Genomic DNA, 15,492 nt, shown 5'->3' with positions numbered 1-15,492 from the left:
CACTAATGGTAGTCCAATCCTTCAAGGATTCGAACTCTCCAAGTCAGCTTACATCTAATGGCAACTTCAATCCGTAAATTTGTGCAACATTTTTTCGTTCGTCCTGTCGCCTCTCTCTCTCTCTCTCTCTCTCTCTCTCTTTATCTATCTATCTATCTATCTATCTTTTGACTTTGTTTTGTCCAAAATATTTTTGAGAAAAGAAAAATTTGAATAAATTAACCAAGAACGGACTACATAGCCTCATAGTTCTTGCGAAAGTGAAAATATTAGTGCCTATCTTTTTTTCTGATTTTTAAGCTCCTCAATGTTTCTCTTTCTATCTTTCTCTTTCATCGACATTCGTGATTGAGGAAATTTCGAAAATTCTTTTAATAGCGTAATAGTTCTTTCAAGTTCTCGGTCATTGTATTCAATGTGGGGATTGTCATTTCTTGAGTAATATTTTTTTTTGGACGTAAGAGATAAAAACGTAATTTTTACATTAATAAAACAAAAAGTTATATATATTGTATTTATATATATATAATTTTGTTATATATATTGTAGTTATATAAATATATATATATATATATATATATATATATATATATATATATATGTACTATGAACAAAGAGCAACAGAGCTTTAAAGGAGTGAAAAGAAGCGAAGATTTCTGTCGGTATTCAAATCGATTACACGAGAGGCAATGTAAAAATTATGCAAATGTCGTTTACAAGTGAATAGGACCGTCGCAGCGAGCGAGGTTACAATTAGGCAGGAGCCAATTCAATATCGAGAGCCATCCGAGGGAATATTCAACGGGACGGTATTAAATGTCGACTGGCCCGTTTCCACGAGGTTGAATCCGCGTTATTGTAGCTCGCAACGTGTACCTTGCTTCGCGTAAAAGTCGATTAAGAGATCCATCTACTTTTATGTTGTGAAGAACTCGAAGATATTACAATAAAAACTAAAAGAGTAAAAATAGTAACAGAAAAAAAGAGAAAAATAAGATATAAAATAATATAATAATACGCATTAGTGGAATCAAGAAAAGTTATCTTTTCGTTAGAACGTTCGGAGATTCATAGACAAGGATACATCTCTTGAAGAGGGCTTCCGCGTTTAAAGCATCGATGGAATTACCGGCGGGTGATGAGTTTAACGGAAGGATAGAGGAGATGAGAGGTCTCTTCTCTCCTCATCCTTCGAGCTACCACTCTCATCTTCTCTCTCTCTCTCTCTCTCTCTCTCTCTCTGTCACACACACACACACACACGCACGCACACACACATCTGTCTCTCTATCTATCTATCTTCTCAACTCTTCCATCCTAATTTGAGCTCAACGTCAGTAAAGACAGTAAAGCACGTCGACGTAGGCTTTGCTTCGTCGACATTTATTCGATCATTCAAATTATCTTGATACTTGGGTGGAGAATATAAAAAATGATTCGATTTCAAATAAAGGTAATCTCAACTCGTCCAAGTCGAAAAAAAGACAAAGAAATGTGAGAGATTTTACATTTTCGAGAAGACGTCGAACCTTCGAGCTTACCGACTTGCTCGTACCCCTCTTCTCATCTACATATGTTTTCGTCAGCTGTGCTTTGTTTCTGGAATAAAAGCTCATTACGAATGCAAAACCGTCCATTCATATTCAAAATTTTATATCTCGAGCGCGTACAACTCCGACTCAGCTAATTTATTCGTCTTCGATCCGCAGAGCGACGAATCCTGTGACTTTCTTAGCCTCCATTTTATGATGTTACGACTCTTTCTTGAATTTTACGTCACCAATAAGTGCACGAAGCCTGCATTGATTTTTTTTGTATTCATAATCTAATAAAAAAAATTTAGTCATATGGCAACATACTTAAAAGTCTAACATTCAAGATAGTTATATTAACGTAAGAACTTTCTAGTTAATGAATACTTTCGTTATTGCATTCCACCTGTATTAGAGGCGATTAAAGGACTACAACTTTTCGAGATAGACGCAGACATCGAAGGTTATATCCAGCTGAAACTCATCCGCTTGTTCACTTTCTCAACGTCTCTCTTTAACTACTCGTCGTACCGCCTCTCGTCGAAGAGATAATCATATTAGCCTCGCTATAACTTGTCTATGCATAAGCATAATACCGTGGCGCTGTGGTCCTGGGATCCTGGCCAGGATACGACGTATATTTTACGCGCTCTGCTCGAGCGTACGCGCACCCTCAGAAACACCGCCAGCCAGCCAGCCATCCAGAACCCGGATGCTGGCTGTTGCTCTCGTTGCTCGGTGTAACAAGGAGACTGAAGGGAATGAATGAGAGAACGCGTAAGGAATAGGTGCAACATACAACGTTAATCAGCCTAATTGAATTAAGCACACGCGACTGTTGTAATTATGACTATTTATAATGATTTCACCGCCGTATCTACCTTACCCTCGCCCAGCCCCATTAACGCTTGCTGTGGGAGGAATATTAGTTTACACGCACGTACACTGACTGCATCATGTTTCACCCTCTACCATTAAACGTTTGACGCGGTCGAGCTCTTCGCGCTTCATACTGCATATCGACGATATCGAAAATAATTGTCCTTAGTATAAAAAGATACGATTTCGCGATATTAAATATAACGTATTTGACTATTAATCTGCTTCGTTGCATTAAATAAAATTTAGCCATGCGACTATTATTTCTTTCTGTAGTTATTCAACAAAAACAGTTTTTTACAATCAGATAAGAAATAAGGTAGAATATTTTAAATAAATATCATTAAAAAGTTATCATTTAGGTATTTTTAGTTTTACTCATAGTATCCTTTAGATTGTCTCACATCGTTTGGGAAGCATGTAACCTACTTAACCAATTCGTTCTGTCTCTTTTTCCACAAAGGACGTGACGAAGAAATGCAGAGAATTAACGAAAGTGAGTGTTTAGTCGGGATTTCCGGACGAGTCATTCTCTTTGTTCGTCTCACACTTTGTTCGTCTCACACTTTGTTCCTTTCTCTTAATGTCTCTCTCTTCCTTCTTCTCACTGTTCTATTCCTTTTCTCGTGCGAGCGCTTCGGCACGCATCAGAAGTCGTACTTCATTAAGTCAGTAACACTTCTTCCAGCCGCGTTACTCATCCCTTTCAGATGGACTATACGAGGGAGGAGAGATTGAGAGGGAGTAAGATTAATTGCATTCCGCCAAGAAGAGGCGTATTTTAAACCAAACCGCCGTGCCCGCGTAGAAACGCCGAGGAGGAGACTTCAAGGAAGGAAGGATGGAGGGAAGAGTAAGCAGAGAAAGAGAAGAGGAGAACGACAAGACCGAAGAGGAAAGACGAGGTGGAGTCGAATTCCTGCCACTGATGGAAGAGCGGTTCTCTCTTTGCCTGAGGCTGCTCGAAGGACAGAGAACTTGCTGAGAGGCTCTCTTGGCTAAAGAGTGAGGGAGAGAGAGAAAGAAGAGAGAGAGAGAGAGAGAGCGCCTAAGGCCTTGTTGTATTTATCATATAATTACCATAATAGAGCCCCGGAATCAGCCGCCACCGCCACTAACTCTACCACCCCCACCCAATGCCGACCATCTCTCTCTCTTCAGTTACCATCAGCCTTATCCACAGCAGCCTCTTCCAGTCAGCAACCACTACCGCAAATTGGAAACTCTCGAATACATTTTCCCTTCGTCGACTCGCTGCGCTTGGAATTGTTCTTCGTGAGATGTCCACCGTCGATGGTATGTATGTATTCCAGACGCAAGAATGTTAACGACGGAAAATGGAAGAGAATAAGGGGTAAGAGAGAAATGAAGAGAAGGACGAGCGCTTACCAGTGAAATTCTACGAATGGATGACATGAAGCGCGTTAAAGATCAGACGAGTATTGTTCTAGATTTGCGTATCTCCAAAGTAAAAACTGAATAATCGGCAATAACAAACTCGAAAACCAATGTGTGAAATTAAAAATTCAGAGATTTCAAATTCAAAAAAATACAAATTACGTACCCACGTTACGTATTACTACCTACGATATTTTTGGGTTGACGTCTAGATACAGAGAAAAAAGTTTAGAGTAGACGCTATGAATTCCATGTGAGAACTGAAATGACAACGATAACGATGGCGACATAGCACCGACTTCGTCGGCGAATGAAGAAATTTATATCGATAGCTTATTCTCCCTGGTCGTTTTCGAATCTATTTTCAAGGTCTATTTCGAGACGTTTGTATCCTCTTCTCGAAATATCGACTATAACGGCGGAGCTTCGTGAAGACGAGTCAGCTTATGGTCTTCCTATTTCTCATATTCTTTCAGATTCCAGCCCCTTTTAGTGAATGGTAATATAGGCTGATATCTTCTCAATTCTTCATGATGATTCCATTAATGATAGTCTCAATAAAACCGTCTTTATTCGATTTTCATTATTTGCTTTAAGAGGCTTCATCGTTCATCATCTAGAATAGAATAGATTAGGAAATAATGCGATGTGCTATTGTAAAAGTAACAAAATGAATATATAAAAATGTACACATATATGAAAATAAATATTCTGAAAAATGAATATCTTATCAGTTGCTATTTAATTACTATCATTAACATCGATAAAAGTTAATACTTTCTTCGAATATCACAAGCCACCGCCATCATCGTCAACTACCATCAACTCCCTTTTTGGTTTCACCGACCCGCTTTTCTGGTCACCGATGTGCAGCCCGGTGGAAAGATATTGCAGCTAAACACTCGGTTCTTTGATGCCACCACGACTACCCTTCCGGGCTTTTGCCCTACCAGCAGATAATTAACATTAAAGGTTAATTTCGTAAAGGGTAGTGGTAGATAAGTATGGAACGATGCTGTGCGATAGATAGAAGTAAGACAGATATTACACTTTCTTGAATGGAGTATCTCAAAATGGTGTGCGAATTTTTATAACAAATAACGCTGTAACTATTGACATTAACTCATTTGAATGAAACTAACAATTACGCATTTAAAAAATTAGTATATAAAATAAGGTTGTAGTATCATCGGCGTGGCATAATAGAGATAATGGATTTTCATTTCGAAAACGTGAAAGAAACGATTTCGACTAGCGTTAAAAATAAAAGTCTGAATATGATATTTTCACACGACCCTTCGCACTTGAGATTCTTCATACTTCAAAGGTCGCGTTAAAAGCGAAAATGAAAGAGAGAGAGAGAGAGAGAGAGAGAGAGAGAGAGAGAGAGAGAGAAAGTCACGCGGGACGCGTAAAAACGTCTAAATTGCGCGTAAATAATTATATTTGCATATTCATTGAAAGGTAAATATTTAATGCCGACGAGGCAGAAAGGGGCAGCGTGAAGTGTAACGTATATGTAGAAAGAGAGAGATCCAGAAGTTCAGGGAGGAAAAAGGAGGGTTTTCGGTGCTGTTGGCCGGCCACCACGCGCGAGTCTGCCAGAGGAAAAGGGGTTGAATATACATCGCGGATCGTCGGAAATTTTAGCTTAATTTTACTTAACTACGCCGGCTCCGTTTCCCGACATTGTGGGGCGTTGCTGCAGGGACAAGTGTTATTTTTGTAATTTCGAGCGGCGCTAATGGGAGACCTTGGCTTAACTCTCGACGGCCAGTAAAAGAGAGTGTTTACCACGAACGATGGCTACACAAATCCATGAGAGAAACCGACACTCTATCGTGTCACGTAAGTTGCGATTGAATCAAGAACTGAGATTACTCAAGATATTCTGGATTAGAAAGTATTTGCGATCAAAGTTAATATTAGCGGTCCAATTTACAGACTACTAATAGCTATTATGTTATTCGAGATATAAATATCGAATTAAAGCAAGTTGACAGTATGAAACTTAGTGCGTATCGCTGCACGAGATTTTGGTTAGACGTTTGTTAGAAGATACGAAAGGGACGCTGATGAAATTCCAACGGAAAGTACGCGAATATTGAGCATCGTAAGTTACACCGAAGAAGGAGGTGGAAGCGTATCGAGCGTGAATATTACATCGATCAGAGTTTGATGAGGGGTAAAACCAGTGGTGGGGGTTAGATATCAATGGGAGGGATGATGTCGCCTATTATCGAACGAAACACCTGAGCTTCGTTCACAGATCCACTCTTCTCTGCCTTCATGTACCCATACTCGTTGACTATATGAAAACAAGCACGCACTCTGGCTGTTGACTGCCGCCGGCTTTGCGGTGAAATTACACGGGCTCTCGTATTATCTGCTCCTAAATTATTCTCCGCTAACCACAAAAATAGCTTTCGCCAATGGTTTCCCCTCATCGAGGCTCTCTTTTTCGTACATTTTCCTTCCTTCGTATTAGGCCCGTTTGTCAGCGATTTCAGATTATTTTAACCGCATTACTCATCTATTTCTGATAATACAATATTATATACAAAAACTAAGAAGATTTCTAAGAATATTCAAAATAAAAAAATTAACTTTTTTAACGCGTATAAAGAAAATTGGAACAACGTTTCGATCGGTCACATTACATTTTATCATGATTCAATGATGAATAACAATGTATCGAGATAACTAAAAGTGCTAATGGTCCTTATAGAACTGAAATATACCTTGTTTGCACATTATAAATCCTATGGATATTATATAGCTATCCACGGTTGGTCGGATGCGCATTACTTACGCATAAGTGAATATTGACGAATGTTTGGTTAGGAAAACGTGTTCTGTCCGAGCATGATGGACGCCTTCGGAAGCAAAAGTTGAGCTAGGAGAAACAACTCCTGGTATCGGCTACCGAGTTCCCATTTGACAAGAGATGGATGATCCTATTCCCAGTATAGCTATCTGCTTTAAACTATGAATATCCAGGGAATAGTTCATTATCGTTTTAACTAGTTCGCGTTATAATAGCTATGTGATACACATAGATGAATCCTTTAATGCGCTTCTACGGAAATATTTAACTTCCTTTAAATCGCATCATCATAAGTAATATTTTCGTGACGAAAATAAATTAGCAGCGAGGCAAATAATTTCTCCCGTTAAAATATTAATCGCTTCAAGTAGGTTGTTGGATTCTAAGTTCGAACACGTAATAATCACAAGGGTATTATTGAGGTAAGTTTCGCGTAGGCACAAGTTAAGAAAAGAAATAGCCGAGTGGCCATCACACGTACGATTCGATAAAAGATGGATGATCCAGCGACGAGGATATAGTCGATCGGTCTCCGAGCTGACGCCCTCGAAGATGAAATGCACCCTAGGCGACCTCGGGATCGACCCTAACACCCTACCTCCTCATTCCTCTAACCTTCTTTTCTTTGCATTTCGAGAGCACTCCGATAGGCAAAGGCATATTTACGAGAAAGACGCGTGCCTTGCGTCGGATGCCTCGTCCACCCCTGGATATGCGCGATTTCGAATACAAATTTCGCCATATGTAACGTCAAGAAATGTTTATTGATTCAACTAAAGGTTATTAGGTACGCACCTAACACAATCTTTCCAACATAGTCAGTCATCTCACGTACAACGACCTATAAGATCTACCGAAATCGTTTAGAGGATACGAACCTAAAGTACAATACATTTTTGAAGCTCACGGACGCTTTCGTCATTTTGATATCACTTTTATCAACCCAAAAGAAAGTCCATGACGATTCTTAAAAAATATGAAAAATCACATAGGGTTTATACGATATAAATTTTGTTGTATCAAATATACGCTAGGAAATGAACTAATAGGTGAATAGTAATGTTACGAGAATAAATGAACGAAATCAATAGCTAACGAAAGTATCCTCTTTTTCTCACGAGATTACTCTACGACAATAGCAGTACATTATTTCTCGATGTCAAATAAAGCAATTAGCATGTGCCCTGACCAGGGTCCACGGGTTCTAACCCAAGTAATCTCGCCTAGGTCCCTGGCGTGTGCGACATCTTCATCAGAAGCAGACCCTCTGCTCTCTCTTTCTCTCCTTTCTCTAACAGTCTCTACATCGTTACCCCTTGGTGGACGATAGCTTGGTCATGTGACCATCCCCAGAAACGTAGGGCTGGATGCTCGAGAAATAGGGAAAGGAGAGATGAGGAGAGATGCGGAGACAAAGAGCGTGAGACAGAAGGCTCGAGAAAGTAGAAACCATTGCTAGAGTGGGGAGAATGGCAAGAAGATGATGTCCACCGAGAGGTGCTGCTTTCAAGGGAAATTTGACAAAGGCTGACCCGCTGGTAATGAATGTTATATAACCCTTTTAATGCTTTAAGCCTCTTAGATTTTTCAGAGGGCTCTCCACGCACCTCCTTCGTTCTCCATCTCTTACTACTACTACTATACCACTACTTTAGTACTACCCATTTACCGAGTACTCTTTGCTGTTGCCGTGTGGCAGAAGTAGCTTGCCAACGCCGAAATGAAAAAAGAGCAGGTAAAAAGATGGAAAAAGGGAAAGAGTCGGAGTGAAAGCTGCGGAGGTTGTGCCTCCAGGGTAGGTAATTATGTGGCGGACGTAAATTAAGCTTGTTTAGATTGGGATTTTTATTAAGGTTCTTTATGAAAGAGTGCCGTTGGTAAACGGCACTTGGAACACTTCAGCAACGTTGGAACTCTTTTAAACGGTGACTAAAGGGTAACTGTATTATACTTGTCTCTATCTCGCTATCCTTTTACCAGGTATCATGAATATTGTTTTCTTCTTTTACCTTATTTTTCGCATGAACATCCTTGAAATTTGATCTTTATACGTTTCATATGAAATTCCTGAATCCTGTCTTGCTTCTGACAAAGATGGATACGTTATTATCGAACACCGCTATGTATGAAACAACTATAGAAACCAATGGATTTTGATACAAATTAGAAGATATATGTTGTAAATACGTATGTCTTCGTGTTATCGCGAAACAGTCGAAACAAAGTTCTACACAAACTTTAAATTCAATTAGTTGAACGGCTGAGTGCAGAAGCTAAATTGTTTGTATAAGTATACGAATAGTATATAAAAAATTAATCGCGATAACAGAAATGAAAGTAAAGCGAAAAATAATTTCCGTTGTACTAAAATATCGTTATATAAAATATATATACATATATACACATATATATATATATATTTTATATATTATATATATATATATATAAATAGTTTGTATATTATATATATATATATATATATATATATAATATACAAACATATATATTATATAAATGTTCCATCTTTGTAAAAGTTTATAACGAAATGAACGAAAAAGATGTCGAAAGAGCAACGTTTTGATTACCAGGAAACATCTCCGGACGTCTTGTCGAAGCGACGACGCTTGACTGCTCGAGTATCAAAAATTGAGATATAACGTAGATTCTGTAGGGTAGTTTTGCGAAGCCAAGCATGCTCGTTCGTTCCGTCGATTAGGCTTTGCAGTCATTAAAAGTTTATAAAGAAGCCAAGGTACGAGGCGCGGGAACGACGTGCGGAGAGGTATGAGGTGGCAGGCAGTAGGAAAAGCGGAGTTGCTACCCCCTCGAATGAGAGCAACGAAGGCAGTCCAGCGGTGAGAGAGGCAAAGAATAAAGAGAGGAGAGAGAGAGAGAGTGAGAGAGAGACTCCAAGCAAGTTTTCTCATGTGCAATGCATAATGAGAAAAGGCAGACGGCGCATAAAGGGCTTACAAATGAGGTTCGAGCTATATATATATACATACATATGTATATATATATAGTATATGTATATATATATATATACATATATACATACATATATATATATATATACATATATATACACTTTGCACGTATACATATGTACATGTGTAAGGTAGATACATATAAACAATACATTCGCAAGAACAGCGTTATGTAATCTCGTCGTTGCAACATTACTGAAACACTAGTAACAAAAATAATTCTTCTAGGCTATTAATTGCCAACAAAAAAGATTACGTAATCAAAAAGTAACAAAACTTGTACCATAGATACGTACCTTGTTCATGATTTGGCGGGGATAGTCCCGCCTTGCAAGGGACGACTCTGAAACAAAAGAGAAGAATAACAATATACAGTTAGTTTGATGATACGATTTCTTAATGAAAGATCGGTAATGTAAGGCACGTTTCTATCGTGAACGTGGTAGGTCTGTAAAAAGGGATAATCTTCCTATCTCTACTACAGGATGCCCTTTAACCCTTTTCTCTCTTAGGTGTCTTCTGACGAAGGCTAATGCACGTTGGGTGGTGCTTGATCGTGCACCCAAGCCAGCAGCATCACCACCCACGACCTTCCCTCTTTCCCTTTCGCCTCCGTCCCTATTGGGTACTACCGAATTCCCGTAATCTAATGAATGGCCTAACCCCAATATCCTCTTGGTTCAGCTTCACCGCCGTCTACCCCTATCTACTCCTTACTGTATGTATCCTGTATGTAAATATGCTCACAAATACAAAGATCGTGGCATGTTCGTCTATGTATACGTCTATGAATATAAATGTATAAGACTACTTTTTTAAAGCTCGAAACTTATTTTTACGATAATTAATTATTCTCCAGAAAGAAGAAAACTATGCGAAAAAGTATTAATCGAAAAGAAACTCGTAAAGATCGATATTTAGCAACACTGGCGAACTTCAATCGTGAAAGGTTACCATTGCAACGATCCGAAGAAATCGAAATGACGGAGAAAGGAGACTTTCGCCGGAGCAAGGAAGAAATTAGTGGAAGTAAATTGGCATGAAGCTGAAGTTTTCAATGTAGTTCGTTAAGGTATAGTGGTATAGTGGATCGAGTTCAATAGGGTATTCGCTGGATACGCACCTTTATATAGCTGTAAGCACACATATGTGTCCGTGTGTGTATAAAATGAAAGTCAAAATTACAGAGATAAGGAAATGGACAATTTAAAAACTTGGAGATCGAATCCATTTTCTCTCGCCATGATAGCTAATTAACGTAAAATCTCCATCTACATAGATAGGTCCATACATTCAACGAAAAATTAATCTCACGAACGCGTAAAAAGGAAAAACGGAGATTATTTCTTAACTACAAAAATCGTGCGAAGAATTTCTGCTGCAAAGAATTATCTTTTAAAAGGACGTCATTCTCTTTGCGAAGGAGAAGGGTAAGGTAGCGCAAATGTGTTTATTTTGGAAGAATAATAAAAAGGGTCGTCGGATGAGCATGACATCGTGGTGATCGTAGGAAAGTTGGAAATAATGTTTCGGACACGAGGCTCGCTGGGTTCAGACTGGCCTTATACCCTTAGCCTGCTACCGAACCGAACGCCGTGGCCTCCTGCTCCCTACCCTTATACGCGTGTCCGCCACAGATTCAGACTCCTAATTAAGACGAGGGTGCGAGAGGGGTTTTAGGGGTTTCTGCCGAGTTCTCAGCGACGGGGGACGGAGCGGAGGCGATGGGTTTGGAGAAGGAGGGTTTTCACGAGGTAAGGGCACCCGTACCAAGTTGGAGGAGGGCTAAACCAAGGCAAAGGGAGTAAGGAATATTGATCATGGAATACCACACCGGCGAAGCAGGGGCTGTCCACACTCACCCTCTTACTACTCTTCCTACCTCTTCCTACCTCTTCCTCTCCTCTCTCTCTCTCCTCTATCAGTGGCTCCTTGCTTTTTACTATCCTTCTCGCTCTCACGAGGTAGCACGGACCAAGCCAAACTAACCACCAAACGCCAGATGCGTGAAATCAGTCGGTTAGAATCTGCTCCGCAGACTTTGCGAATTATTGACGCTAAAACCGCGACTACGGTGCAGATGCTGCTGCTGCGAGTTATTTCGATTCCATCGAGTTTCAAAGCGGAACTTGATAAGCGCAGATCCACAATCGAAACTTTCCACTATGTGATCTCCTGTTTGATGAATGCTTTGTAAATTATTGAGAAAAATATTGAAAGATTATTTACATAGATCAGATAAAAATACGAACATGATGATATGATTAAATCTAGACATATGATCTAAGATTTTTTAAATAATTCGAGAGAGAAGCCAGTCTCTCTTTTGACTGAAACTACTTCCTAGAACGAACTCTGCTCGATGAACTTCAACCTGAGCATAGTCTGTGATTTCGTGAGTTTACGAAAGGACTCTTCGAATGGCGAAGATGAAGAAGGTGGAAGATCTTTGAGCTAGTACTCGTGTCTCTACGATGGAAAGAGAAGAAGGGATGGTTCGAGTTTACATGACATAGCGACTCGTCTTTCTACCCGTCGCCTTGCCTTAATTAAATCTCGACCCTTCTAGAAGAAGGCACACGGATCTTGCGGAAAGTAGGAAAATGTTCTCTCTTCGGCTTGCTAATCACTGTCACAAAAGATTAACCTTCGTTAAAATAATTTTTACAAATTTCTAATGTTACATTACCTATAAAAAAGATACCTATATGAAAGATCGATAAATGATTATCAGTATTATCAGCGTTCGAATCTGAATGTAATAATACTTAGAAGAGCAAATAGATCTTTTGCTTCGAGTATTTCAAAGAACGATTCGCCATTTCGTAGGCTTGACTGTCGTTATTTGGTCCGGTAACGAATGTCAAGGGCAACCTCGAGGAGACCAGAAGAGACCTCATTGTCCAGGAGCAAGGAAGGATAGAAGGGTACGTAGCACCAGTAGGCAGCCAACTCAAACTTTGATATGGTTTCCTAAATAACCAAGGCAACCGATACCGCAGCACGATAATTCCATCTCTCTTGCTCTCATCTCCACTCCTTACCGAACCGATCTGTAGCAGCAGTCCAGAGGGTACTGTAACTACCATCGAAGCATATTGAAAGCCTCACACCATCGGTGACCTAACTCGATGCCCACCACACCTCTCCCTTTCGCGCCTCACCTTCGAAGCCGATATATGTCTCTCTCTGTCTCTCTCTCTCTCTCTCTCTCTCTCTCTCTTTCTCTCTTTCTCTTTCTATGCAAAACCTCCAACGTGAGTGCGTTTGTCATTTCTTGAGTAAAGGCTGTCCGCATGGAATATAGCCCATAGACCACCAACATTTTCCATAATATCAACCAAGTATGGCCAATATGACGACGGAGCGACAGGTAATCTAGGAAGCAATAAGAGAGAGAGAGAGAGAGAGAGAGAGAGAGAGAGAGAGAGAGAGAGAACAACGGAATACTAAATAAATTGCACACAAACTACTATATTATCTTGAAAATGGAAATTTCGGTAAGCTGTATTTACCGGATTAATTTATTTGAAAATTTTACTTGACCAAAAAGTTCCAGCTAATGGACTGTACCGATTTTCATTCATAGGAAATGCTGGAGTACGGTCGTGCTAATCAAATGGAAGTAGTTAGTCTCTTTTGCTACAAATGTACCGGTGCACCATCAGAAGCAGAAACGGAAGATGATGAACTCTCGGACAAATCTAGACTGGAGTTTCTTCGGGGCAGGCCACAGACGGGTGGTATGTCTGTATCTCAGCACTAGCTGTTTGTCCGCTAATTAGAAGCTAACAGCGGAACTAAAGTTACGAACTTTAAACTTTCTTGCTCTCGTACAATATGCCTACTACGAAAGCCTTTCGGAGGAGCCTCCCTTTTTGAAAGGGTGAAACCACTCCTTAAACACGATCACCAAGAGAAATCTCTCTTATTTACTCTATTTCTTTTCTATTTTTCTATCTCCATCTCTTTTTGTACCCTCTCCCTCTTCTTCATTTTTCCACTACAACGGCTAGCGTTAATTACGAATTAATCGTTTCACGTGTTTGATTTTCAAATGGATAAGTTAAATAGCGCGTAAGAGTTCCGAAAGCCCACCCTACCCCATCTATCTCGCTTTTATTCTCCTCTACATGCAAACGATATACCAACAAGGTTAACGAGGTTGAAATGACCGTATGAGCGAAAAAAGGATAGAATGTTCGTTCGTTTTTCACTTCATCATCGAATCGCCATACTTCGTGCACGCTCTATTTCCTTGTAGAAATCGATATCGGTCAGAGAAAGCAATATGCTCTCTACAATAGAATTTTATGATTTTCTTGTTTCTTGCAGCGACGAGAAAAAGGAAAAAGATGCATTTCGGTTCGAAATGGTAATTGTCCAAAGTAAATTTACGAACACGAGGATAAGGGAGGAAATAAATCTCGAATAATCGGAACATAGTCCAACCAAAAGGAAGACTATTATTGACTAGCGTGCGAGACCTTAACAGGGAATGAGAAACGAAGTGAAAGAGAAAGAGAAAGAGAAAGAGAGAAAGAGAAAGAGAAAGAGAGAGAGAGAGAGAGAGAAGGTAGTCGGCGAACGAAAGCTCTGGGCAAATCGTTGTCTTAACCGACGCATTGGGGGAACAATTATTTAACGGGGCGCCTAGCCCGGCACTCTATTCTCGCACTCTACCATAGCTACGTTGCCGTATCAGAGAGGCGAAAGTCCGGGACTGTTAATTGCTGGCTGTCAGGGGCACGCGAGTGACACGGACCTACAATCGTCGAGGGTTTGCCTTGTCGAAGTTCGTATACGCTTCAGTCGAATCTGTTATTTCTTTGAAGAATAAGAATTACCGATAGGAAATTATTCCTAAAAATTACTTGACAAAATGAAAAAGATAACTTATCCAATCAGAATCGTGTTAATTTAAGTTTAATTTCAAAAATTTGCTTTTTCATGGAATTTATAAAAATCACATTGCGAAGAGACCGGTAAAGAAGAAGTGAGAACGTAAGGCAAGAGGAGAACGCAATTTCAATGCTGGCACGTATTTATTCTGCAGCGCGAGAAGCAACTATTCGTTCCGAGAGGAAAAGAGGCGGTAAAGGGAGGTGTCGGGAAAACAGCATGACGACGCTAAGAGCATTAAAGAGACGTTTTCCAGCGACACTTAGGTTTTCGTTCTCGCACCCACCCCATAGATTCACGGCCTATCGGCTTAGCACTTGGCGGGTGGTCCCAAGCCACCCCTGTCTTCCTTCCTTGCTGTCTTTTCGAAGCACGAAGCAAGCCAGAGATGGTTTGTACTAGTCACACCACCATCACTAGCATCATTTTCGTCGTTGCTACTTCTACTCTCTCTCTCTCTCTCTCTCTCCCTCTTTATCTCTTTCTCTCCCTCTCTTTCTCTCTCTCTTTCTCTCTCTAGGAAATATTTTCTTAAACGTAAGAACTTAAGTATCTACTTAGGCGCATACAGGTGATAAGGCTTCTTATTAAAGAGTACTTCGAGTTTAAGAGAAGGAAATATCTAAAAATAAAGAAAGTTGTTTTTATAGAATGAAATCGTATTCAACGACAATAAGAGAATTTCGCGTAACGACTACTCATTCTTTTTCGATCGGTCGACAGAGAGTAGAATGCACCGTTATCCGTGAGAATCTTCGATGATTTATATTCTCTATCCTTCCAGGAAAGATCTCCTGGGAAAAGGACGACCTTTCGTAAATTGGAAACTGATTTGAATGTAAATAGGTCGAAATAAGGAGGATTTTTTTTTTATGAAAAAGAAGAAAAAAATAAGAGTTATGATATTTTAAAATACCCTCAATTAAATTTATTTTCGAGAAACTTTCTTTGGATATCAAGTATCTAT

General features: G+C 39.7%; 1 protein-coding gene across 5 annotated transcripts in view; it reads right to left on the bottom strand.

Moving 5' to 3' along the window:
* The window catches only part of LOC118445754 (uncharacterized), a 242,922-nt gene that overhangs the window by 43,442 nt on the left and 183,988 nt on the right, over nucleotides 1-15,492 (bottom strand). For all 5 annotated transcript variants that reach the window (XM_085663066.1, XM_085663071.1, XM_085663068.1 and 2 more), the window contains one exon: nucleotides 9,920-9,966. In XM_085663066.1, the coding sequence (XP_085519192.1) occupies nucleotides 9,920-9,966 (47 nt within the window). The remainder of the gene's footprint in view (nucleotides 1-9,919; nucleotides 9,967-15,492) is intronic.

Source organism: Vespa mandarinia, chromosome 1 (genome assembly GCF_050613455.1).
Source record: "Vespa mandarinia isolate Hongniang chromosome 1, ASM5061345v1, whole genome shotgun sequence".
Classification (NCBI taxonomy): Eukaryota; Metazoa; Arthropoda; class Insecta; order Hymenoptera; family Vespidae; genus Vespa; species Vespa mandarinia.
This window is presented reverse-complemented; position numbering and strand designations above follow the sequence as displayed.